General features: G+C 52.7%; 2 protein-coding genes across 5 annotated transcripts in view; both read left to right on the top strand.

Annotated features, from left to right (window-relative positions):
* The window catches only part of C2CD3 (C2 domain containing 3 centriole elongation regulator), a 119,275-nt gene extending 111,501 nt beyond the window's left edge, over window positions 1-7,774 (top strand). For 2 of the 3 annotated variants that reach the window (XM_043482672.1, XM_043482673.1), the window contains exon 33: window positions 7,000-7,774. In XM_043482672.1, coding sequence (XP_043338607.1) covers window positions 7,000-7,140 — 141 coding nt within the window. In that variant the 3' untranslated portion in view covers window positions 7,141-7,774. Of the gene's footprint in view, window positions 1-4,680 lie in introns of all 3 variants that reach the window. The other variant, XM_043482675.1, reaches the window with a different exon arrangement.
* A 3,263-nt stretch (window positions 7,775-11,037) lies between these two features.
* UCP3 (uncoupling protein 3) lies at window positions 11,038-22,842 on the top strand. 2 transcript variants are annotated; one of them, XM_043482434.1, is made up of 7 exons: window positions 11,038-11,168; window positions 15,179-15,398; window positions 15,890-16,100; window positions 16,361-16,561; window positions 17,657-17,758; window positions 18,458-18,638; window positions 22,285-22,842. In XM_043482434.1, exons 2-7 carry the CDS (start codon window positions 15,273-15,275, stop codon window positions 22,397-22,399), a joined length of 936 nt encoding a protein of 311 aa, XP_043338369.1. In that variant the 5' UTR covers window positions 11,038-11,168; window positions 15,179-15,272; the 3' UTR covers window positions 22,400-22,842. The 2 variants fall into 2 exon arrangements, with proteins under 2 accessions (XP_043338369.1, XP_043338368.1); XM_043482433.1 differs by lacking the exon at window positions 22,285-22,842 and adding an exon at window positions 21,019-22,258.
* Window positions 22,843-23,006: the final 164 nt, after the last annotated feature.

The raw sequence follows: 23,006 nt of genomic DNA, 5'->3' as shown, positions 1-23,006 counted from the left end.
ATGTCTGGCTGCCTATGTAGCATCTCAACTTGGATATCTAATAGGTATCTGAAATTCAGCATAACCAAAACTCAGTGCCAGAGTATTCCTGAAATCTGTTCTTCAGTCTTTTCCATCTCAGTTAATAGTATTCTTTTTCTGGTTTAGTTGTTCCTGCCAAGACCCGTGGAATCCTCCCTGATGCCTTGATTTCTAATCCACCAGGAAATTCTGGCTGCTCTGCCTTTAAATTCAGATCTAGCTACTGCTGACACTCCCAGCATTACTTTGTCTAAACTGCCATCATCTCCCATCTAGGAGCCTCCTAACTTGCCTTTCTGCTCCTGCCCTTGCCCCTTGCAACCCACTCCCCATACAGTTTCCTGTTAAGTTTTTAAGATGTTAAGTAAATCATGAGTCATGTGACTCCTCCACTCAGAACCCTCCAGTAACTTAACCATTGATGACTAGGAGAGCCCAAAGTGACCGGAGGACAGGCAGGCCAGGGAGTAGGAAAGTAGTTAGGGCCTCAAACTTGAAATGTACATCTTTCAGCAAATTGCAAAGTCCTGAACTCTGTACACAAGTAGAGAAGGAGCCGTGGCCCCTTCCTCACCCCCACGCTTCCACACACACCCACACCCGCCAAAGCTTACAGTTCCCCAGGGGATTTATCTGTATATGTTAAGTTCTACCAACTCCATCAAGTTCGTTTGTCTAGTGTAGAAATGCTGGACCTGGTGCCATGGACCCTGTCTTCAGGGAGGGCACAGTTCCTTGAGAGGCACTGGCCACCAAACTACTCAACTAACTTTCTCAAATGCCATTTAGCCTATATTAGTACTTACCAAAACAAAGAGAATGAGTACAGGGAAAGGCTGACAGAGCCATGTGGGGCGGCATGAGTAGACGTCAGCAGAGATGAAGGAAAGGCTTTGCAGGCTGTGGATATAGAGAAAAGAAACCTCTCAGAGAATCAACAGAATGTGGTAACTGGGAGGTACAAACAATATGTGCTAGAGAAGAGGCCAGAGATGGGGCAAGATCAGCCTGGGTCGAAGCAGTCAGAAGAGAAAAAGAGAAAAGCAAGAGTCAAGCTGTCATCTGAGTCCCTGGAATAACCGCAGGCCTGGGGCCAGGTGCTATTGATCATGAGGGGTCCTGTAGGAGGCGGAAGTCAAGACCAGGCATGAGTGTCCCCTTGAAAGCCTTCAGTTGCCCAGCCCTCTCCCACCCTAGAGGTTTCAGACATCACAGGGATCAAGGTTCTCCAGGCCAGCTGGGGAGCTGGGAGCACACCTGGTTTCTTTCCTGGCTCTGCTGCTGGCCTTCTGAGGTGCCATACACACTCTGGGGAGGCAATATGGACCTAGTTTGTAGCTGTACCTCCCTCAAAGACTCCCACACAGTTTTGTTTAGCGGTTAAGTGCATGGCCTCCAAATAAGACAGCCTAAGTTCAGAACTCAGCTTTGCCACTTTCTAGCGGTGTCACCTAGCACAAGTTACCTAACTTTTCTGTGCTTCAGTGCCTTTATCTGAAAAGTGGGTGTAATAGTACCTGCCTCCTAGAGCTTGTGTAGCATTAACTGAATAAGATGTTAAGTGCTTAGAACAGTTTTTAGCACATGACATATTAATGTTAACTATTTTTGTTTTTAATCATCATTATTATTGAGACAACTTCCCCTCTTATGCTGTTACATTTTGGGAGAACTAGTAAGAAAGATACAGAGAGATAGGGACCTCAGCAGAAGATTAGCACCAGGGGCAGGAAGACAGGATGCTAGACCCCACAGGGCAGCTCCAGAAGGATGGAGGGCAATGGTCAGAGCCCTGGCAATTAATTGTGTGTCCAGTTCAGACCCTGAGCAGAGGTCAGCACAACCCACCGCCCCTACCTCAGGGTGACAGAACCCTAGCCTCAGAAGTCTGTGGCCTGCTTACCTCTGAGTCCTGAGGCAGCTTCTTTTCTCCCAGGAGCTCAAATAAGTTTTCTGTCCTTTGGTTTCCCTTCCGCAGCCCAAAGCCATTTAAGAGAAACACAGTCTTGGTGGAGGAACCCAGCCTACCACAAGATCACCAGACTGGATGGTTGGAGTCCAGGGGAACTTCCTGGCTGACCTGCCCCTCTTGGGGCAAGAAGCCTGACCTGTTGCCTCCCTATTTCAGCTACCGAGTCCCTAGCCCTCTGCAGAGCCCTCAGAGGAGACCCAAAGGTCAAAGCGTTTCTGATTAAGGCCACACAAAGCTTTAGGGAGGAGAAGAGCTCTCTGGCCAAGGGTGTACAGAAGTCAGGGGACACAGCCACAATTGGCTGGTGGCCCACCTGGCCCACATGCAGTCAGCAGGTACCTAGAGGGAGAGGGCCTGCAGGGCCACAAACAGGTGTTCGGCTCAAGTTGCCTGAGCAGCTCTGAGGCCAAAGTCTTCCGGGAGTGTCGCTTTACTCTTTCCTGCCCAGGAACCAGGACTTTTGAGCCCTCTCCCTGGCAGTGCATGGGTTCAGAAGGCTGAGGCGTCTTGATCTAGTCCAGCTTCCTCATTGTGCAGATTAGGAGACTGAGGCCTGGGCTGAGGGGTAACCCAGGGCCTGTGGAATAGGTCTGTTTTCAGGGAAGCCTTCTAGGAGGAGGGGAGGGAGGCATCAGGGCCTGAGGAAAGGTGGGAGTGTGTAGGTAGTGAGAGCCACATGACCAGAGCTCTGCGGCAGGGTTACAGGGGCCCTTGGAGTACGGAGCCCCGCCATGCCGCAGCCAGGCTCCGTGGTCAGATTTAGGATTTGCCTGTCAGGGCTGGGCCCCCGGCCTGCGCATCTTGTCCTCACTTACCCCCTGCTCTGAGTTGCAGCTGCTGAGTCTGCTACTTCCTGCAGCACAAGGAAGTCCTAGTCTCAGGCTTCAGAGGGGACTCTGGGCGCCACCCCAGGGGAGGCAGCCAGCCAAGGGGGTGAAAGGTGAACAGGCGGCGGCGGTGCTGAGCCTCACTCAACTCTGTCAGCAGTGCTGTCCAAGCCAGAACCAGGCGCTGTTTACTTGGAGTTTTCAGCTCTAGAAAGTTTTACTTCCGGCTCCTGAGTCATTGTTTATGTCATATAAGGGATCTGTTCTGGAATAAAAAGCAACTTCAGCCCCGTTGCCAGGCCCAGGAGCTCGCTGGTGGGGGGCAGTAGGAGGGGAGCGTGGCCAGTGCTGGGCTTGCCTTGGGGGGTGCCGCACCCACTCGCACTGCACCTTAAGTGCAATCTGAGAGCAGCAAGTCTTTGTTCTGCTCTCCGCTCTGGTGCCACTTAGCCCTTCCCTTGAGAGGATGGCATATCAGACCCGAGCCTTGGTCATGTCTGAATTGTATTTCAGTTTCACAGTAGACGTGGGGCAAGGAAGGGGAGTTCTCAGCTCCACTTGGTAATGAAGGTACCAGGACCCAGAGAGAGAGAGTTTTGGCCTCAAGCAAGTGAGGGAGTTGAACTGGGCCGCAGCCCAGTGTTCCTCCCACTCCACCCCACCACCTCCCCTCTGAGAAGGTCCAGGGACACCCTGAAGCAGGGGTAAATGGGGGCACCTGCACCCACCACCTTCCAGGGAACATGTGGCCTATTTAGGGACATCCATCTGGGGACTGGATGGAGGGAACCCAGAACACAGGGGCTTCGATCAGATCGCATTTCAGACCAAAGAAGAGGGCTAGAGCGTTCTGAGAAGACATTGCATCACAGGGAGGTGGCCAAACAGGAAGCCACGGTCCGAGAGAAGTCCCTGGGTTACAGGGCAGCTCCTCTTGTATTATCTGCTCATCTTGATCTGTTCTCAGATGAGGAAACCAAGGCCCAGAGAAGAAGTGACTTGCCCAAAGCCACTTGGCTAAGAAGTGATAGAGCCAGGACTAGAACCAGCTCCCTGGCCAAGGTCGGAGAGCCCCAGCTCCTCACTTTGAGGAGCTCCAGGAGGCCCCATGTTTTCCTGCCACCACTGTTCCTTACTTGTTCCCTGATGCTTTATTTTCTCCCAGTGGAGTTCTGCCTTTGACACTGAAACTCCTTTGAGACATCAGTCTCAAACAATAGACTGAAAGGCCTATCCATGTTCATGACCTGGGTGCCCAGAAAAGAGCAGGTCTCCATATTTGGAAGTGGAAGAAGTTAATGGCAGACCTGCGTAGATTGGATGGGGCAGTCAGACCCCTGAGGTACTGCTAGGCTTAACACACAGATCACTAGGAAGTCCAAGAGGAATATGGTCAGTTGCTCCCCAGACATTCAGGAACTGTAGCCCCCTCTCTCTTGGCATGTCTTCTGCTCTCCATTTCTGCAGTCAGCCAGGCCCATCCTCACTGTTTTCCCAGCAAAGACATTCCACACCTTTGCTCAAGTCTCCATCTAGAACATCCTTCTCATAGGCTTTGTTCAGATTCCACCTTCATGTTGTTTTAAGTCCCTCTTCTGGAAAGGACCCTTGTGGGGACTTCACCCCCCATATGACATCCTCAGTCTGATGATCCTGCTTCAGTGTTGGCTCCTCCTGCCTCCCCAGGAAGGCTGAGACTCCTCAAAGCACAGGCCATAGTGACAATTTCCCAGTGCCCCCAGAGCTCCAGCGAGGAATAGTTGTATATGTAGGGTTGCCCTATTCTGGGCAGCTTCAGTTATCTGGGGAGGAGACAGCCTCTTGCGGCAAATATCTCATTCATTTTTTCATTCATTCCAGAACCGGTGATGGCTCAAGCTGGAGGGGAGACAGATGCTGACGTACCCCACAACCACAGAGATGACGCTTGGAGCCTGGGAGCTTGCCCAGCCCCTCCAACGTTGTATGTCCTGGGGTAGCAGCCCTGATGAAGAAGGAAACTTTACTGTTAGGACAATTTTAGACCCTTTGGAGGTCAACATAAGCCAAATGCTGCTGACCTTCCACAGCTCTGCCCAGCCCAGGACACAGAGCCAAGCCCCGCCCTGTCCGTCCCTGGGTCTGGGCCTTGCAGATAAGCGCCCCCGCCCCTGCAGGTTGCTGGGCCCGGGTGTGGGTATGGGAAGTTGCCTGTGGCTGGCTCACAGATGTGGGCCCAGCTAGCACGTATAGGCCCCGCTCGTGCTGCTCCCTCCAGTGGCATGACCTCACCCCACCCCATCTGTGCTGAAACCCTGTGTGTCTCGGATACCACGTCTGTGTGAAGCTGCCCTGTCCTTCCCACTGTCATGAATTTCTCTCTGTGCTCCCAGGCTCTGAGCTTCATCTCTGTGGTTGTGGGGTACGTCAGCATCTGACTCCCCTCCAGTTTGAGCCATCACTGGTTCTGGAATGAATGAATGAATGAATGAGATATTTGTCGCAAGAGGCAGTCTCCTCCCCAGTTAACTGAAGCTTTTGGTCACCATGGCTTGACGCATTCACTGGTCTGGCAGCTCTCAAGCTCCCATCTCAGGCCTGTCCCAGTGGGAGGGACAGCATCAGACTCCGGCCATGCCCTGCAGGAGCACTCAGTCTGGAGGGAGAGGGCCTCAGGCAGTGGCTGAGTAGCTGGCCTCCCTGTCCTGAGGCATTAGAGGGTGCAGGTACCATCAGCACAGGATGGGTTTCCTTCTTCCCCTTTTAGCCTCGGCCTGTCTGGGAGATTGGGAGCAGTACACTCTCACCTCTGCTGAGCATGCCCCGCCCCGCGCTCCGTTCTGCTCTCAGTTCTCCAGCAGAGAACCTACCTGTGGCCTCTCGGTGCTGAGAGCTTGTCAGGGTGTATGCCCTCCCTTGGCATTTAGAATCCCAGATTGGTGGAGACCCTCAGGGTTGCCTGACTTCCATTCCCCCTATCATCTCCAGGCTGCTATTTTAATTCTTGGAATAGTTCTCTGTCTTGCCAGCTCAACTCTGAGCTGTGGAGGTCAAGAACAGTTGGTCTCTCTCTTCCTCTCACCGTAGACAAGGTGGTGAAATGAAGGAAAGAAGGGCTCACTCAGTATTACTGATCCCAGAAGCAACTGGAGCTGGGCCTCAGTTTCCCATTAGCAGAACTACTAAGGAGTAGGGAAGTAGTCTCCACCTCTAGGATCTCCACCAAGCTGGTTCTTGGTGCCTAGGGAGTGGTACAGTGTGCTTCCAGCATGTGGGGACAGGGAGGAGATACCCATCCACGGGACAGACTGCACACTGTGAAGTCAGCCAAGTTCACCTGCCTCTTCCTCTGCCAGGCCTCCACCTCCGCCCGAGGGCCTTGCTCTCCGCCACCAGCCTGGGGTGGCTTTCTTATATCCTTCAAGCTCCTTCAGGGCAGGAACCCAGCACAGAAATAAAGGATTGATTAAACAAATGGATGAGGCATAAAAGAATCCAAAGAACCATGATGCCATAACCCAAAAGCACTCACCTTAAAGGAGGAATTAATGGGACTTCCCTGGTGATCCAGCGGCTAAGACTGTGCTCCAGTGCAGGGGGCCCAGGTTCGATCCCTGGTCGGGGAACTAGATCCCACATGCTGCAACTAAAAAAAAAAAAAAGATCCTGCATGCTGCAACAAAGCAGACTGAAGATCCACATGCCCCAACTAAGACCCAGCGTAGCTGAATAAATAAATAAATATTAAAGGTGAGGGGATTAGTGATAGCCATCAGCCCAAGACAGGGAAATGTTTGGTAGCAGGGCCGTGGGTATGTGCTTCATGGCACCTGGCAGGTCACACACAGGACACCCACATTTCAGAGGATGAATGACTTGTCTAGACTCATGCAGCGAGAGACAACCCCTCCTCCTCCAGAGGCACAGAGGAGTCTGAGCAGCAGTGAACATCTTAGCTCTGCTACTCTGGGGGGGTGTGTGTATCCTGAGTTTAGTTCACCTGAACTGTCATTTCCTCATCCATCCATGCACCACATACCAGCCTGCAGAGTCGAGGTGAGGGTTAAACACACACAGGTGTGTGAGTGCCTTGTCAGTCAGTCAGCTCTGTACCAGCATCAGCCGAAGGAGCAAGAGACGAGGGGAGTCAGAGTTGTGCTGTGTGCGCAGTGCTCACCCCGCTGACCTCTTCCTCTCCAGGACAGGAGCACGGCCACCAGAGGGTCCCTGTCCCAAAGGCCTTGTCGCCCCAGACCCAGCTCGCTGCCACCCACCCTGCCTGAGGAAGAAACTCGCAGGATTGCACGGATATTTTCTTCCCAATTCTCCCAGAAGGACTAAGACAGCCCAAAAGACTGAGGGAAGGATGACCCGCCCACTCATCCTCAGCCTTGTCCCGCTTCCTTCAGGGCTGTGAGAGCCCTGAGACCACCACCAGCCTAGTTCCTGGACACCAGTCATCCCAGACTAGAGGAGCATCCCAAACCGGGGCTGTGTCCACCTGCCAGGACTTCCGCTTCCTCCAATGGTGAGACAAAGGCAGGACACAGTGGATTCCAGTGCCCAGGTGGCCCACCATCTTTTGACCAGGGGACCCAAGTAGGCATCCTTCAGCTGGGAAACTCCTCCCAGTGTCCTCAACAGAGCCTGCTGCTGACACGAGCCTACCCTCTGCCTGAATATGATGGGCCCTTTTGCCTTAAGGGTTGGGGAAGGTGGGTGGAGAGTTTGGGCATCGGGCATAGCCAGGGAAATCCTAGGACCACTTCCAGTTTATTTGCTTGGGAATAAGGGTATTTTATAGGTAAAATTTTTATGCTATGTTGAATTAATCAGTAGGAAAGGAGGGGGAAATTACCTCCTTCAAACTTTTTATCTGATTGTCTGAAATTCTAACCATGCTTTTAACTTATTGTTTTTACCCAGCTCTGAAGGTCATTGTTCCTGCCTGTGTTTGAATAAAATAATACTGGTATTTCTGTTCTGTGCAGAAGTGTTTACCGGGTTGGCCTCTGGAGTGTTAGGAATTTGTTTGTGCTCTAACAGCCAGAGAGAAAGCTTGACAACCATACCGGCCCTTGGAGAAGCTCAACTGGAACCAGGGGGCCAGGCTCACCACGAGACCTCTGACTCTCCCAAAGATTAGGTTGGTCCAGATTGGGGTGACACCTAGTATTTCTTCTGCTGGTTCCTCAAGTCTGTCAGCCAAGTAAAGGGGTCTCATGCCACAGGCTTGCTTGAATCCCCCGTCTCTCTGGGATGAGTACATAGCTCTGGCGTAGACTGTCAGACTCCACACATTTGAGCAGCTACTACAGACAGGGCCTGTGTGGAGAGGATTAGAAAGGGGCAGAGGGGAGGGGAGAGGAGGGAACAACATGGAGAGCCCTGCTTTCCACCCTCAAGCACAGGTCATCTCAATCTTCAGAGCAACTCTACAACCTACATACTATGGTTCGCATCTTATAATTAATCTGAATAAGCTGAGAATAGTATTCACAGCTCAACAGACTACATGACTTGCCTCTGTTCATGTACCTAGGAAGTAAGTCACCACATGAGACACCTCCAGACACATCAGAAGGCTTCTGTGCCCAGGGTACAGTCAGTTAAGGGTTGTGAATTCAGGGAGTTTGGGGAGGTTGCCGGGGGGGAAACCATGTGGACTGGAACAGTCAGAGAAGGCTTCCTTGAAGTCCGGGGGTAAGCCAGCAGGGCATTTGGGGCCACATGCAGCAGCGGGGAAGAGCAGAGAGCGGCCTGGTTCTGCTGCTTCCTGATAGGTGCCCTCAGGCCTGACTACGCCTCTGTCTGAGCCTCTGTCACCTCCTCTGTAAAGCAAGATAACAAGCCCAGCTTCAGTGGGTCGCTGCGAAACTTAAATGAGATGACATTTGTGAAAGTGCTTCGCCTGCACTTGGCCCTTGGTGGAAGCTCAGGAAATGTCAGCCCCACCCACTCCTCCCCCACTGACCAGAGCAAGTCAGTAGACAGGCGAGTTCACCACTAACTGTGAGACCGGCAGGCCGGGCCCCAGAGGGGACCCAGAGGAAACACAGGCTGCCTTCCTCATCAGTCAAGGGCCCTCAGACCAGCGTATCCCCTTCATCTGTTCATCTGGGCCCCTAACCTTCAGGCTACCAGCTCACCCTCTCCCCAGCATCTCCCTCTCAGCTCACCAGCTGCCTTGAAGATTTCAAGGCCCAGGTCTCCACCTGCCTTGAAGCCACAGAGAAGCTACAGAGGGGCCATCAGAAGTCCAGGCCTGAGAGGTTTAACCTCAGGTGAAGAACATTCCTAAATCCTGCTCCAACTCCTGTAAATAACTCAATGGGGTCAAGTTAGGATAAGGACTCCTGCTCAGGCCAAGGGCAGCCTCCAGTAACACAGAGGCACCCTGGGGGTCTGAGCCCCCCTCCACTCTTACAGAGTCTTTACCAGCATCTTCTCCCCAGAAAGTGGCTGTCTTCCCCAACACCAGCTCAGAAGCACCCTGCCGAGCGTGCAGCACAGGGTGCGGGCACAAGGTGCAGGCTTGTTCCCACCACAGCCGAGAGAACCAGCCGGTGTCTCCCCACTTCCCTCTGCGCACCTGCTCCCCACCACAGAGCCCTGAAAAGGGGTGCTTCTGATCTCCCAGAGGCTGGTTGATTTCAACCCATAGCAGCCAACTTGGAACTTCTAGCACAGGCTGGATTCTGGGGAAACAGAGCCAAAGCAGACAGGGCTCACCCTGCCTCAGCACCCAGGCCCACATGAGCTCAGCTGCCCACAGTTTGGGTTTCTCCAGGGCCCACTGCCCCTATTTACCCCTCCACACCTCCTGGCTGCAAGTCCCCCACCACCTCCAGACTGCCATTCTCAGGTGGAGCCAAAAACCTCCTTCCAGAGCCCTCCCCACCTCAGCGACCCAAGCAGCCGCTCCCCTTATAGGACTAACCCAGCTGCCTGTTCTGTTGACAGGGCAGGGCCTGGCCCGAGGAGGAGGACCTTGGTACTTGAGTATTTGGACCCGTAACCACTTGTACTGTGGCCACAACGCTGCGCCCAAGTCTAGAAGTGGCCTCTGTCCCACCAGATTAACTCCCACCCCCTCCACCTCTCCCTCTCTCCTCCCCTTGCCCTCCCTCTTTCCTCGGCCACCTGGTTCCCAGGTTCAGACTTGCCCAACCCTTACCCTCAGTGCCTGCCACTGGCTGCTGCAAGGGAGCCTCCCCTCCCTTCCCCACACACCCTCCCCAGATCTCTTTAGCTCCAGTGGTGTCCATGCTGAAGCCTCCAAGTGTCACGTCATAGAGAATAGTATTCACAGCAGATAGGTCCAAAGTACATTATCATTTACAGGCTGGAAGTCAGGCCCTGCCACATAACTGTATGACCTGGGCAAGTCCCTTTCTCTCCCTAACAATCAGTTCTCTCCTCTGTAAACTAAGCATTAAAATGCATGAATCCTCAGTCATAAAAAGGCATGAAGTGCTGACACATGATCCAACAAGGACGAACTCAGAAAACACTATGGTAAGTAAAAGAAGCCAGTCACAAAAGGTCACATTTTGCGTGATTCTATTTGTATGAAATGTTCAGGATAAGCAAACCTATAGAGACAAAGTAGATTAATGATTGCCTGGGCGGAATCCTGGGTTGGAGGGAAAGGAAAACAAGTGACACTGTTGATGTGTACGGAGATGTGTGGGGAGGGAGGTAACGAAAATGTTCTAAAATTGTGATGGCTGCATAACTGTGAATACACTAAAAACCACTGAATTGTACCAATTAAACAGGTAAATTGCATGGGAATTATATCTCAATAAAGCTTTGAAAAAAAAGACTCCTAATTGTACCTGCCTTGTAAGAGTTGTGAGAGAAATTATGTAAAGTTTCTAGCACATAGGCACCAAGAAATGAGTTAGCATCACCATTGTTCCTATTAAGAGGAGGCCCAGGGGAGCCCTGACCAGTCCATCATGGCAGCCTTGGCCTTTGGACTCTCAAAAGTGGCAAGTCCAACCCCCACCACCCCATATACACCCTCATCACCCAAAGGCGCTCTTCTTTCATCAACTGGAATGGGGTGTTTTAAAGAAGCTCAAGTCAAGGGAACTGAAGCAGGTCTGGAACTCTGACCTCCCCCCTCACCTCTCTGCCCTGCACCAGCCGCCTCTGGTCAAGTGACCAGGCTGTCAAGTAGCTACTCCAGGGTAAGGTTTCAGGTCAGCCAGAGTGTATAAAGATAGGTGCCAAGCCAGAGGCTGCAGAGACTCCAGCAAATGGCAAAGGGGCGATCAGATCCCTGCTGCCGCCTCCTGGGACGGAGCCCTGAGGAGCCTTAAAGAGGCCCCATGCTTCCGCCACCCTGGCTGCCCCTACAGGTAAGACCCCACCCTCCTCCACCCCATCTTCCTTCTCCATGTTCTCCCCAAAGGCAGCTGGCAGCCAGAGCTGGTGGCACACAGCGGGTAGAGACTGAGTCGGGATGAGGGAAGGGCAGCCCTGATGAGGGCACTGTTGGGGCTGGGACTCCACCCCCTACTCCTGTCACTCACCAAGGACTCACTTCCCTTTTGCTCTGCTGGCGGCCTCAGCTGTGATTTTGCAAATCCCCAAAGATAAGATGTGGTTTTCTCCTTAGTCTGGCCCAGAGTCCCCACAATTCCTCCAGAGCATAAAGCCCTTTCCCCAGGAGGGCCCCCCTCCTGAGTAGGGGGGGCTCCCCGACTCAGTGGGCATACAGGAGAGGCTTTGCCGCGAAGGTGGGGTCGAGGGCATCTCAGAACAAACTCTGATCCCTGCTCCAGAGCCACCACGGAGAACTAGTTTCTAATGCAGATTCCCAGGGCCCGGCTCAGACCTGAATCTTGGGCTGAGGGCCAGGAATCCAGTCTGTAAACAAGCGACTCCAGGTACCCTGAGCTCCCTCTGAGACTCTGGGAGATGGGACTGGAGCAGGTGCCAGACAGACTGGGCTCTAATCCCTCTCCATCCCTCTAGCCTTGTGACTAGCTGAAGCCCTCAAAGCTTCGGGGCCCTTGGACCCAGACAATCATAGCAACTATCTCGTAGCCTTATAAAGGGGTTGAATTAGTCACTGCCTCTAAAGCCCTCAGCGCAGTGTCTGGTGTGGGAAGTGCTCAGCAGACGTTAATGGGGCACCACTACTCTGGGTGTGCAAGGCGGGAATGCCCCGTTCCTCGTGCCCCAGCAGAGCACAGGGAGGCACTTCCGCTCTACACTCCACCTATGTCAGTGGGATAGGTCTCCTGGCCACTAGGGCTTCCCAAGTACCTTTTCAGGAGGCTGGAATAAAGGAAGAGGTTGGGGAGCACCAGCCCGAGGATCCCTACCTCTGCCCACCCTGGTGGCCTCCCCCTGTCCCACCCCAACGTGATCACTGAAAGTCTAAAGCCCACCCCGCCTGAGTCCACGCCCATCCACTCCGCCCCCCGGGGGGCTCAAGACTGCCTCTGGAACAGGTTCCGGCTTGCCTCCTGGCTGCTGCTCCTGACCAAGGCCAGACTCCAACACCTCTGGTGCACCATCCCTTCAGCCTCACTGGTCTCAGAGCCTCCACTGGCTCCCTCCCTGTCCAGCCCCGACGCCTACACCAGCCTGACCTGAACACAGGTCTGATGGTGTCATCCATCAACTTGAAAACACCAGCCAGCCCCCATTCTCGCTAGATTAAGTACAGCCAGGGCATTTGAGCCCCTCCATCAAAGAACACTGTGGGCATCTCAGCTTCTTCCCCATTTCCCCACCTCAGCCCATGGGGTCTCTTGGTCGTCTGGTCCTCCCTGGGCCCCTCTGGCTCCAGGCCATCCAGGTACCAGGCTGCACAGAGAAGTGGGATAAGTAGCTCCTGTCCTTGCTCTGGGGCCCCCATCCAGGGAGAAATCACGGCAGTTAATGAGCTAATTCTAGGGACTTCCTTGACTGTCCAATGGTTAAGATTCCATGCTTCCACTGCAGAGGCCACAGGTTCGATCCCTGGTCAGGGAACTAAGATCCCACATGCCATGTAGCCAAAGCGGGGCGGTGGGGGGGGGGGGCGGGGGGAATGAGCCAATTTTAAAGAAGGTCTGGGACAGAGGCAGCCAAGGACCAAGGAGGTTCCGAAGGGAAGCCATATCTGATGGTTCAGCCCACTGGCTGGGGACACAGGCTCCCCAGGGAGACAGACCCAGCCCAGAAGGCACAGTTCGTGAAGTGCTCAAAGCCACCCAGTGGGGCCTGGCCCATCACAAACACTCCACACCAGGGGCCAAGGGCAAGGAGCGTGCAGCCACACGGCTCTAGGGGTCCCACCTCTGTTCCTCAGTTTCTAACTCTGAGAGCGGAGTAAAAATACCTAACTCAGCAGGGTTCTATTGGAGCCTGGGTGGCCACCAAACATTTTGGGAAAGGGACACTCATACAACCAATAAGAGACATTAGAGAACACACCGCCCAGGGGCCTCTCCGCCCTGGGAGTCAGGCCCTCAGACCCCTGAGCAGCCCTGCTCCTGTCAGAGGGGGAGATGGGCAGGGGAAAGGCCAGGGCCTGAGGGAAGAGAGGCTGACGGGATGAGGGCACTGGGAGCTGCTCCTGCACTCACTCGGACACATGCATTCCAACCCCAAAAGATGAGCCAGAGCCTCCCCACCAGGGACCAAGCCTCCTGGCAGTTGCTGGGCTTCTATTGGGCAAATGGGAAGGAGGATGGTGTTCCCTCTGCTGGTCTGCCATGCTGTCCCCTCAACCAGGCTCAGCTCCACATCAGCCCCTCAGGGAGCAACACAGAAAAGCAGAGAGATAGGCTGTGGGATGAGCCCTGCAGGGGGATCCCAAGCCTTGACTGTGACAGGCACCGGTCTCGGCCTCCCCGGGTGCATTGTCTTCTTCTGCCAGCCTGGACAGCAGTGCCCACCAAACCTCCTCACCAAGCTGTTGTTGCACATGCTTAGCACTTAAGTCCCCAGAGAGTGGGGTTGCATATAATTCAAAGGGCTTTGAATACCCGCAACAAAAAGGCAAGATGGTGGACATCCATTCTACCACATCCATTGGGGCCGCTGAGTGGAATGCACAGTGAAGGGGGTCTTATTGCCACCACAAGACCCTGGCTGCAGTTCTGTGAATTTGAGGAAGTCTCTCTCCATCTTAAGCCTCTCTTTTTCCCACCTATAAAATAGATTGAAATACCATCCTGCCCTCTTTCCAGCACCGTTTCAAGCCTAGGAGAGCAGAGCGACCCATGCTCTGACACTGGAGACCCTGAGCAGGCCAACATCTCTGAGCCCAAAGCGGGGAGAGGAGAGAAGCTACCCCGCAGCCAAGTGTGAGAATTCAGTGAGACGGTGTGTAGCGCTCCGCCCCCAGAGTCTTGTGCCCCGTGGCCATTCCCTCCTCCTCCTCTGAGCCTGCCCCGCACTGTCTCACAGAGCACGCCCTTCCCTGCGCCTGGAGCCCCCTCCCACTTCTCCAGCTGCTGCAGTCTTGCCCACCTTCCCAGGCTCTCCGCCCACCCCTACCATGTTGATTTGGGATGGCAGGACCTAAAGTGATAAGGCTGGGCGAGCTCTCCATACACCAGCGTATTAAAAAATACAGACATCACTTTGCTTACAAAGGTCCATATAGTCAAAGCTATAGTTGTTCCAATAGCCATGTACAGATGTGTGAGTTGGACTATAAAGAAGGCTGAGCTCTGAAGAATTGGTGTTTTTGAACTGTGGTGCTGGAGACGACTCTTCAGAGTCCCTTGGACAGCAAGGAGATCAAACCAGTCAATCCTAAAGGAAATGAACCCTGAATATCCATTGGAAAGACTGATGCTGAAGCTCCAATACTTTGGCCACCTGATGTGAAGAGCCGACTCATTGGAAAAGACCCTGATGCTGGGAAAGATTGAAGGTGGGAGGAGAGGGGTTGACAGAGGATGAGATGGTTGGATGGCATCACCGACTCAATAGACATGAGCAAACTCTGGGAGATAGTTGAAGGACAGAGAAGCCTGGCGTGTTGTAGTCCATGGGGTCGCAAAGAGCCAGACACGACTGAGTGACTAAACCACCACCATACACCAGGGAGCAGGCCTTTCCCAGGAAGCAGCTTGAGGCTGGGGAAGGAGAAGAGGGTTGTGGTGTGGAGTCAGAACCAGGTCTGTCTCTGCCTGAGCCTTTATACAATGAAGACCACTTCCAATGGGGAAGGGAAAGGGCAGGGCGAGGATGGCAAGAGGTTTGGGAGGAAAGCGACCTGTTCTTATAAGTCAAATCCACACAGCTAAGACAGCCCTGCTCAGGCTTTTCACTTACAAACCCACTCCTGGTGCTGAGGGGAACCTGGGGATGGGCCTGGAGGGCACAGGTCCCATGCCCTCCCCTGGCCTGTCTCCTGCAGCTCCCTCCATGCACTGAAGCCCAAGGCTGGGCAGCAGCCTCTCTCCTTGGACCTCCACTGGGCCCTGGAGGGACCAGGCAGAGCCTCTGGGACCATGGTTGGACTGAAACCTTCAGAGAGGCCCCCCACAACGGCTGTGAAGTTCCTGGGGGCGGGCACGGCGGCCTGCTTTGCTGACCTCCTCACCTTTCCATTGGACACAGCCAAGGTCCGCCTGCAGGTAGGTGCCCTTTGGCCAAGGGTCACTGTTCCCAACAATGGAGGGGCTGAGTTCTCCACCAGGGCACCTGCGGCGTCTGCCCGCCTGCCCTTCCTCACAGAGAACCCTGAGCAGGTCACTCACTATCCATGACCCTACCTCACCATCCCCTCATCACCATCACCCAAGATCTTAATTCCTTGGCAGGACGTGCCAGGGCCCTTATATGGCCTTGCCCTAATTTGTAAGCCATAAAGTGAGAAGTAAGGAATTACCGTGTGAGCTTGGGCAAGTCACAGACAACTTGTAACGAGAAAAACCATCACCCTCCATTTTACCACACTATGTACAACAGTTTGTGGGCTGGCCACTGCTACACAGAACTGTCATTTTTACTGAGATGTGACACTGTGACCATGCTTGTTCCAAGGTCCAGCCCCAGGCAGGGCCCCCTGCACACAGCCCCACCCACCCCCCACCCAAGTCCTCATACTCTGCGGGGTGTCCCTCAGATCCAGGGTGAGAACCAGGCGGCCCAGGCAGCCCGGAGTGCCCAGTACCGCGGTGTGCTGGGCACCATCCTGACCATGGTGCGCACCGAGGGCCCCCGCAGCCTCTACAGCGGGCTGGTTGCTGGCCTGCAGCGCCAGATGAGCTTCGCCTCCATCCGCATTGGCCTCTACGACTCTGTCAAGCAGTTCTACACTCCCAAGGGATCAGACCGTGAGTGCTGAGGGGTGGGTCAAAGCAGGATCTAGGCTGTAGGTCAGGAGATCAGAGCGGTGCAGACTCAGAGGCAGAGCTGGGGCATGGAAAGCTGGTAACAAAGGCTCATGAGGAGACTGAGCCTCTGTCAAGGAGGATCCGGAACCCTGGCCTGGGAGAGGTGGGCATGGGGCAGGGGCAGCCCCCAGAGACCAGCATCAGGCCTGCAGAGGTGTGGGGTAGTACAACACTGGCCCACTTGCTCTCCTCCTCTCCAGACTCCAGCATCATTACCCGGATTTTGGCGGGCTGCACCACGGGGGCCATGGCAGTGACCTGTGCCCAGCCCACAGATGTGGTGAAGATCCGCTTTCAGGCCAGCATGCATACTGGGCTGGGGAGCAACAGGAAGTACAGTGGGACAATGGATGCCTACAGGACCATCGCCAGGGAGGAAGGGGTTCGGGGCCTGTGGAAAGGTAGGTCTGGGCTCCAGGCTTGGGGCTCTTGGGCAGCGTCTTCTCCACCCGAGGGCTGGGACAGGGAACTGAGCAAGCAGAGAGCTCCCATCAGGACTATTCCAACAGATCTAAAGGAATATCCTAACATATCCCAATGTGCCAGCTGACCTGCCATACTGCCCCAAATTCAGTTCAGTTTACCAACCCTTCACCACGTGCAGGGCTGTGAGGGAGACAGAAATGAACAGAGGATACCCTCACAGCTCCCAGTCACAGAGGGGAGGGGCCACATCAAGGAGCAGCCATTCCACAGGGCAGGATGTGCTGGGTTCACACAGAGGTGCAGGCCATGAGGGCTTGGGGGGTTGTGGGGCAGAGGCGATGTGAAAGCTGGGCCTCAAAGTTCCCGTGAGCTCCCAGTGGGTAGAGAGGAAGAGAAGGGCCTCCCCAGCAATGGCCTATGAGGGGTGACTGCTGGGCATGGAGAAGAAGCAGAGGCCACTGGGTGAAGCAGTCATGAGGAGGGGGCTTCCTTGGGAACAAGGCTTTAAGGTTCCCTATGTGTCTGAGTGGTGACCACCTTGACAAATAATGTTGTCTCTCCCACATGTGGCCAGGGGTCACATGAATCTTGCAGAAGAAACCAATGACACAGTGACGGTTAAAGGCAAGACACCTGAGTCACAGCCTTACTTGCTGTGTGCCTTCCTGGAGCCCAGCCCTCATCTGTGAAATCAGCGGGTAGTCTCAACCCTAAGGGCCCTGCCATGGCTGCACCCTGTCACTGTTTCAAAAGTCTACCATTCCTCTTCCAAAGAAAGGCTTCCTTTTCTAGCTATAGCCAGGTCTCAGGGAGGCATATTTTAATTTTGATGGATGTTGCAGTTTATCCTCTGAAATGTGGCCCAAACACACACAAGTCTCTAAGATGGACATGGATAATCTGAGAGTTTTTAACATCGGAAAGGAAAGTGTGGAATCTGCCCATCTAGGGTGGGCTCCTTTCGACCACTGGAATGAGACACCATATCCCCCAACTGTGCCTGTGTCCTTGCAGCCAGGGGGTCCACTTCTTCTATTTCCCATTCATTAGCCCCACCCCCTTCCTGACAGGAATTCTGCCCAACATCACGAGGAATGCCATTGTCAACTGTGGTGAGATGGTGACCTATGACATCATCAAGGAGAAGATACTAGACTACCACCTGCTCACTGGTGAGGCCCTGGGCTCCAGGCAGATAGCCCTCCCACAGTCTGGAGGGGACTGGGACTCCACAGAGTGGGCACCACCCACAGGCAACTGGGCTTTAGAAGGAGTGGAGGGAGGCACGGTGCCCAGTACAGCATTAGGATGAGAAAGGAGGAAACCCAGACAGGAGGCCAGAGACCTGGGTTCCAGCCCAGCACCATTACTCCTGTGCACCTTCAAGCAAGGGTCACCTTCTCTGACTTCAGTTCCCTCTAATGAGGCGGTTGGGCCGGATTAGCTTCCAACTCTGGGACAGCCCAGTTTTGTGAGTCCTTATCAAGAGCTCCACCTTGGCACTGCAAGAGAGTTGGAAAACACTATCCTCATACTTGGGCTTCCCTGGTGACTCAGACAGTAAAGAATCCGCCTGCAATGCAGGAGATACGGGTTCTATCCCTGGGTCAGGAACATCCCCTGGAAGAGGAAATGGTACCCACTCCAGTATTCTTGCCTAGGGAAATCCCATGGACAGAGGAACCTGGTGGGCTACTGTCCAGGGGCTCACAAAGAGTCAGATATGACTGAGCACAAGCACTGGACTATACTAACCTCACACTCAAGGAGTTGAGTTTCATTAGGGACAAACAATGAACACACGTGAAACAGAAAACAAGGGCCCTCTTCATCTCACAGCCCAATATCTGCTCTTCCCCACCCCGCGACAGACAACTTCCCCTGCCACTTTGTCTCTGCCTTTGGAGCTGGCTTCTGTGCCACCCTGGTGGCCTCCCCAGTGGATGTGGTGAAGACGCGGTATATGAACTCGCCCCCAGGACAGTACCACAGCCCCTTCAACTGTATGCTGAAGATGGTGACCCAGGAGGGCCCCACAGCCTTCTACAAGGGGTGAGCTCCCCTCCTGCCACCAGCGCACCCTCCTAGAGAACCAGGCCTCCCTCCCCATTTCCCTTCCTCCCCTCCATGTAGAGTGTGTCTGCCATGGGTTCACCTAGAAACGCAGTGTTGAACAGCACAGATATAAATGCCACAAAAGAAAATTACAATATAAAGACCTAAGGAAATATTTTTTTGAAAAGAGGGGACCAAATCTGAATTGAAGATCAGGGAGGCTTATTTGAGAAAAAAAAAAGGGGGTCTAGGCATAGATCCAAGTGCATCCCCAAACACACAGGCAGGGGAGGAGGAGGAAAAGGTGCTTGGTAATCCTGAGGCTTTTCCCTGACCCTCTGCCATCACTGCGGATCACCACTGCCGACAGCCCATGTGCACGATGTGCTTCACATATTCTTGGCATTTACAATTCCCTCTGCATGGAAGCCGTTCCTGTGCCATCCACGTCCTCTACACCTTACTGTCCTTCAAGACTAGTTAAAATACCACCTTCTCTGTGACACTCTCGGGTACAAATATTCCCCCTCTGTGAACTTCAGCAGTACTTTCTTGATACCATTTTTACGGTACCCACCACTTCCTACTTTGTAGGATGGTATTTGTAAGTTTAAATGATCCCCCATGCTACAGTACAAGTTCCCTGCAGCTAAAGACTGGCTTATCCAGCTGACCCTTGAACAAATGCCAGGGTTACAGACATGGACCCAGTGCAGTTGAAAATATCAATACATGTACAACTTATAGTCAGCCCTCCATATACGCGGTTCCTCTGTTGCCATGGTTTCTGCACATCCCTCGTTCCACACCCACAGATTCAACCCATCTCAGATCATTAGTATTTAACATTTTAAAAATAATGTATAAGTGGACCCACACAGTTCAAACCTGTGTTGTTCAAGGGTCAACTGTATTCATCTTCCACTTCCCAGAGTCCCCAGCACAAAATCAGCTCTCTATAATAAAGTTATGAACAATCACCATGACCACCAAGTCACTAAGCATGAGGACTCGGGTTAACACTTCACATATATTATCTCCACACTCCCCCTGAACTGGGCTATTTCTCCCCATTTACTGAGGAGGAGAATGAGACTCAGAAAGGTCACAGAACTTGTCCCAGCTCACAAAGTTTAAACAGTAGAGCCACGGCTCAAACCCTGACCTTTAGACATCACCCACTCCGTCCCACACTGAGCTCTTTGCTTGGTCCTCGTACCGCCACCATTGAGGATGGTTTTTTGACACCCACCGTTATTAGGCCCAACAAGCACACATGTCCTTGACCCCGGGATGATGTCACGAAACTGAGCTTCAGCTGACAGTTCTTTTCCTATAAGTGCCGCCATCAGAAGGTTCTTCATCCCACTTGTCTTGGCTTGTACTTTCACTTGGCAAACATTCCCTGAGCACTTCGTGGGTGCTGGGCCCTGTGCTGTGCTTCTTTTGAAGAGCAGCTAACAAGCAGGGGACATTTATTGAGGATTTACTAATACCGAACCCTGTCCATTATCATTGAATCCTCTCGACAATGTCCTCCAGTTACAGGTAAGTAAACTGAGGCTGAGAAAGATTAAGAAGCTGGTCAAGCTGGGATTTGAACTCAGGACCATCCCCAGAGTTCACATGTGTTGCCCCCGTGCCGTCTTCCCTGTGAGGGGCCCAGGCTGAGGGTTCAGGAGAGGCCCTGGTGTCAGATTCTGGTGCCCAAGCCAAGTCCCACAGAGCCAAGAACAACCAGCCCGGCAAGGAGAGGAGCAAGCAGAAGGAGCAACGTGGGCCAAGGTGTGGGAGGAAGGGTCTGACAGGAGCTGAGAGAACCAGGAGGGGATTAGCGGAGAGACAGGCTGAAGAGGAGGGCAGGAGCCAGGCTCCTCCCTGAGTGGGTGAACCACAGCTGAGGTGAGGATTCTCTCCCTGTCACAGGACAGGCAGGCTCTTGGGAGATTAGCTAAATTGGCGTCAAGTTGTTTTCGCCTTGCGATGCCTCCAGGTGGAGGCAGGGGCCTCCTCAGGGGTGGCTGCTTAGGTTGTAAATGAACCCAGAAACACTCAGCAGCGGAGTGGAGTCAGGTGGTTCCAACGGAGCTATCTCAGCCTGGTCTCTGAAGAGAAACTGGCAGCAATCATAGCTACCTGATAAAACTGTGAGAATTAACCGCCTAACACGGTAACCCGGCCCAAAGTGCTAGTTTTCTTTCCTTGCCTGACTCTGACTTCAGCCTAAATCCCTTCAGTAGAGAAGAAAATGACAGAACCATCTCAGAAGTGCTCGTGACTAACAGGAGTTCAGCACCAGCACCGAGCGGGGAGGGCACACAGATCTCTGCGGGACTCCAGTCCACCCACCTGACCATGTGGTTGTCTCTCTCATCAGATTTACACCCTCCTTTTTGCGTTTGGGATCCTGGAATGTGGTGATGTTCGTCAGCTACGAGCAGATGAAACGGGCCTTGATGAAAGTCCAGATGCTACGAGACTCTCCATTTTGATAAGACAAGGCTACTTTGTATTTAACTAGGACAAAACCAGTTAAGATTGGAATAAAGCAGTGGGTCCATGCCACAGGGACACAGACCCACACATGTTTGTTTACGGAACTGTTTACTTGATGATGACTCAAGAGACAGAAGAGGAGGAAGGATTGTGGTCTTCAGTGCTTTGTCTTAAGAACACCTTTGTTTTACACTGACAAGATGGAAAATAAATTATATTAATTTGTGAAATCCATTAGGTTGGATGCCTAACATTTAGGCAAGGAAAAAAAAACAAAACAGATCTATTTGGGTAAAACGGAAGTTTGCATACTTATATCCCCTGGAAGATCTGATTAGATGATGAATTATAAACAGGACTGCAAGCACGGAACAAGAGTGGCACGCATTTACCTTGGAAATCAGCTAAGGAGTCTAGTGGGACACCACCAAAGCAACGCAAAGACTTCTGACTGCAGCCTTGGGTTAGCCACAGATCATCAGCTGTATTTGTTATGTGTCTGCGTGTAGAATCCATTGGGATTGTGGGAAATGTGAGAAAGAAAACAAAAGAGAGAAAACCTAGAAACTGGGTCAAAGGAGCATGGCTGGGCCAGTGTGAGGCTGAGACCCATAAAAGTTCGCTGACAACACTGGAGAACCAAGAGGGCAGCCTCAGTCTCCTTTCCTGTAAAATGGGAGTAATAATCCCTTTCCTCCTCCCACCTCCCTTGGGGTGTTTATGAGGATCAAGTGAGAAGCTGGGCAGAAAAGCACATTACAAAAGCAAAAGCTCTGGACAAGTGTGCATAAAAGGACAATGCCTCGGAAAAGATTTTGTTGATTAGTGAGGAAGTGCCAGGGAAGAAGTTTTTGAAAGACACAGTTGCCTAGAGGTGAGACCAAAGGAACCAGGGACTCAGGGGGCCAGGGGTGACAGAGAATGGTGTACAACTGCTGGAGCCCCACTCCCAGGCAGCCCCCACTCCCCCACTGGACTGTGAGGCACCTTGAAGGGTGTGGAGTCTGGGGACAAAGAGGTAAAAGCTGGGCTGAGAGTCTAAAGTATCAGGACTCAGAATTTTTGAAAATTATCATGACTCAATAAAGGAATTCACACCTTGAGTGTGGGAATGAAAACAGTCACTTTTCTGCCTTCTCTTTCTTAGGTGGAATTTCCCTTTCTCACTTCAGGCATCCTGTTCAGCAGTGCAGGGCCATGCCTGGCCCCTCACACATACACTGCCTTCTGCGCTTCTGCAGGCCGGCTGCTCTGCATTTTAAGGGTTTGGCTCCTCCATCTATAAAAGGCAGGCTTGAACCAGATGACCTTCTCCTAAACGTAACTGGATATATTTCATGTTGATAACTGGGATCCAGGAGATCAGTTTTTTTCTGGTTCTTAGCAGCTTGTGTGGCTCTGATGACAGAACTGGGTTCCAACCTCACTCACCCACCCACACACACACAGTTACTAGCAACCTAACCATGGGGAATCCCTGCATCATAGAGTCCTCCAGAGACGTGGGAAGGACAATCCGCACCTCACAGGAAGGGCTCAGTGATGTCACCCCTCCCTTCCCACTCTGACTCCTCTGTATCCTGGGGAAAAATGAATATCCACTTACCTTCAGCACTTTCCTAAATCTAAATCGTAATTTGAGATCATTTACATATACAAACTGGAAAGTCCAAGCAAAACCAAAAAATTAAAAATCATTTTGATTTAATGTCTGGTTTGGCTTTCAAATAAAAACCACATTTAAAACTTTTTCTTTTCACTTGACAGAATATACAAATCATTTTTAAACACTTGCTCTTGATTTGTAAGTTGCTAGAGGCCAAGGACTGTGCCTTCCATGAATTTCTATCTGGAAATATTAACCCATCA

Source organism: Cervus canadensis, chromosome 11 (genome assembly GCF_019320065.1).
Source record: "Cervus canadensis isolate Bull #8, Minnesota chromosome 11, ASM1932006v1, whole genome shotgun sequence".
Taxonomy (NCBI): domain Eukaryota; kingdom Metazoa; phylum Chordata; class Mammalia; order Artiodactyla; family Cervidae; genus Cervus; species Cervus canadensis.
This window is presented reverse-complemented; position numbering and strand designations above follow the sequence as displayed.

Excerpts from the sequence above, each read along its gene's own strand:
- UCP3 (XM_043482434.1), top strand. The coding sequence starts at position 15,273 with ATGGTTGGACTGAAACCTTCAGAGAGGCCCCCCACAACGGCTGTGAAG. Across the intron at positions 16,562-17,656 it reads GGTTCGGGGCCTGTGGAAAG|GAATTCTGCCCAACATCACG; the intron begins GTAGGTCTGGGC and ends CCTTCCTGACAG. Across the intron at positions 17,759-18,457 it reads AGACTACCACCTGCTCACTG|ACAACTTCCCCTGCCACTTT; the intron begins GTGAGGCCCTGG and ends ACCCCGCGACAG.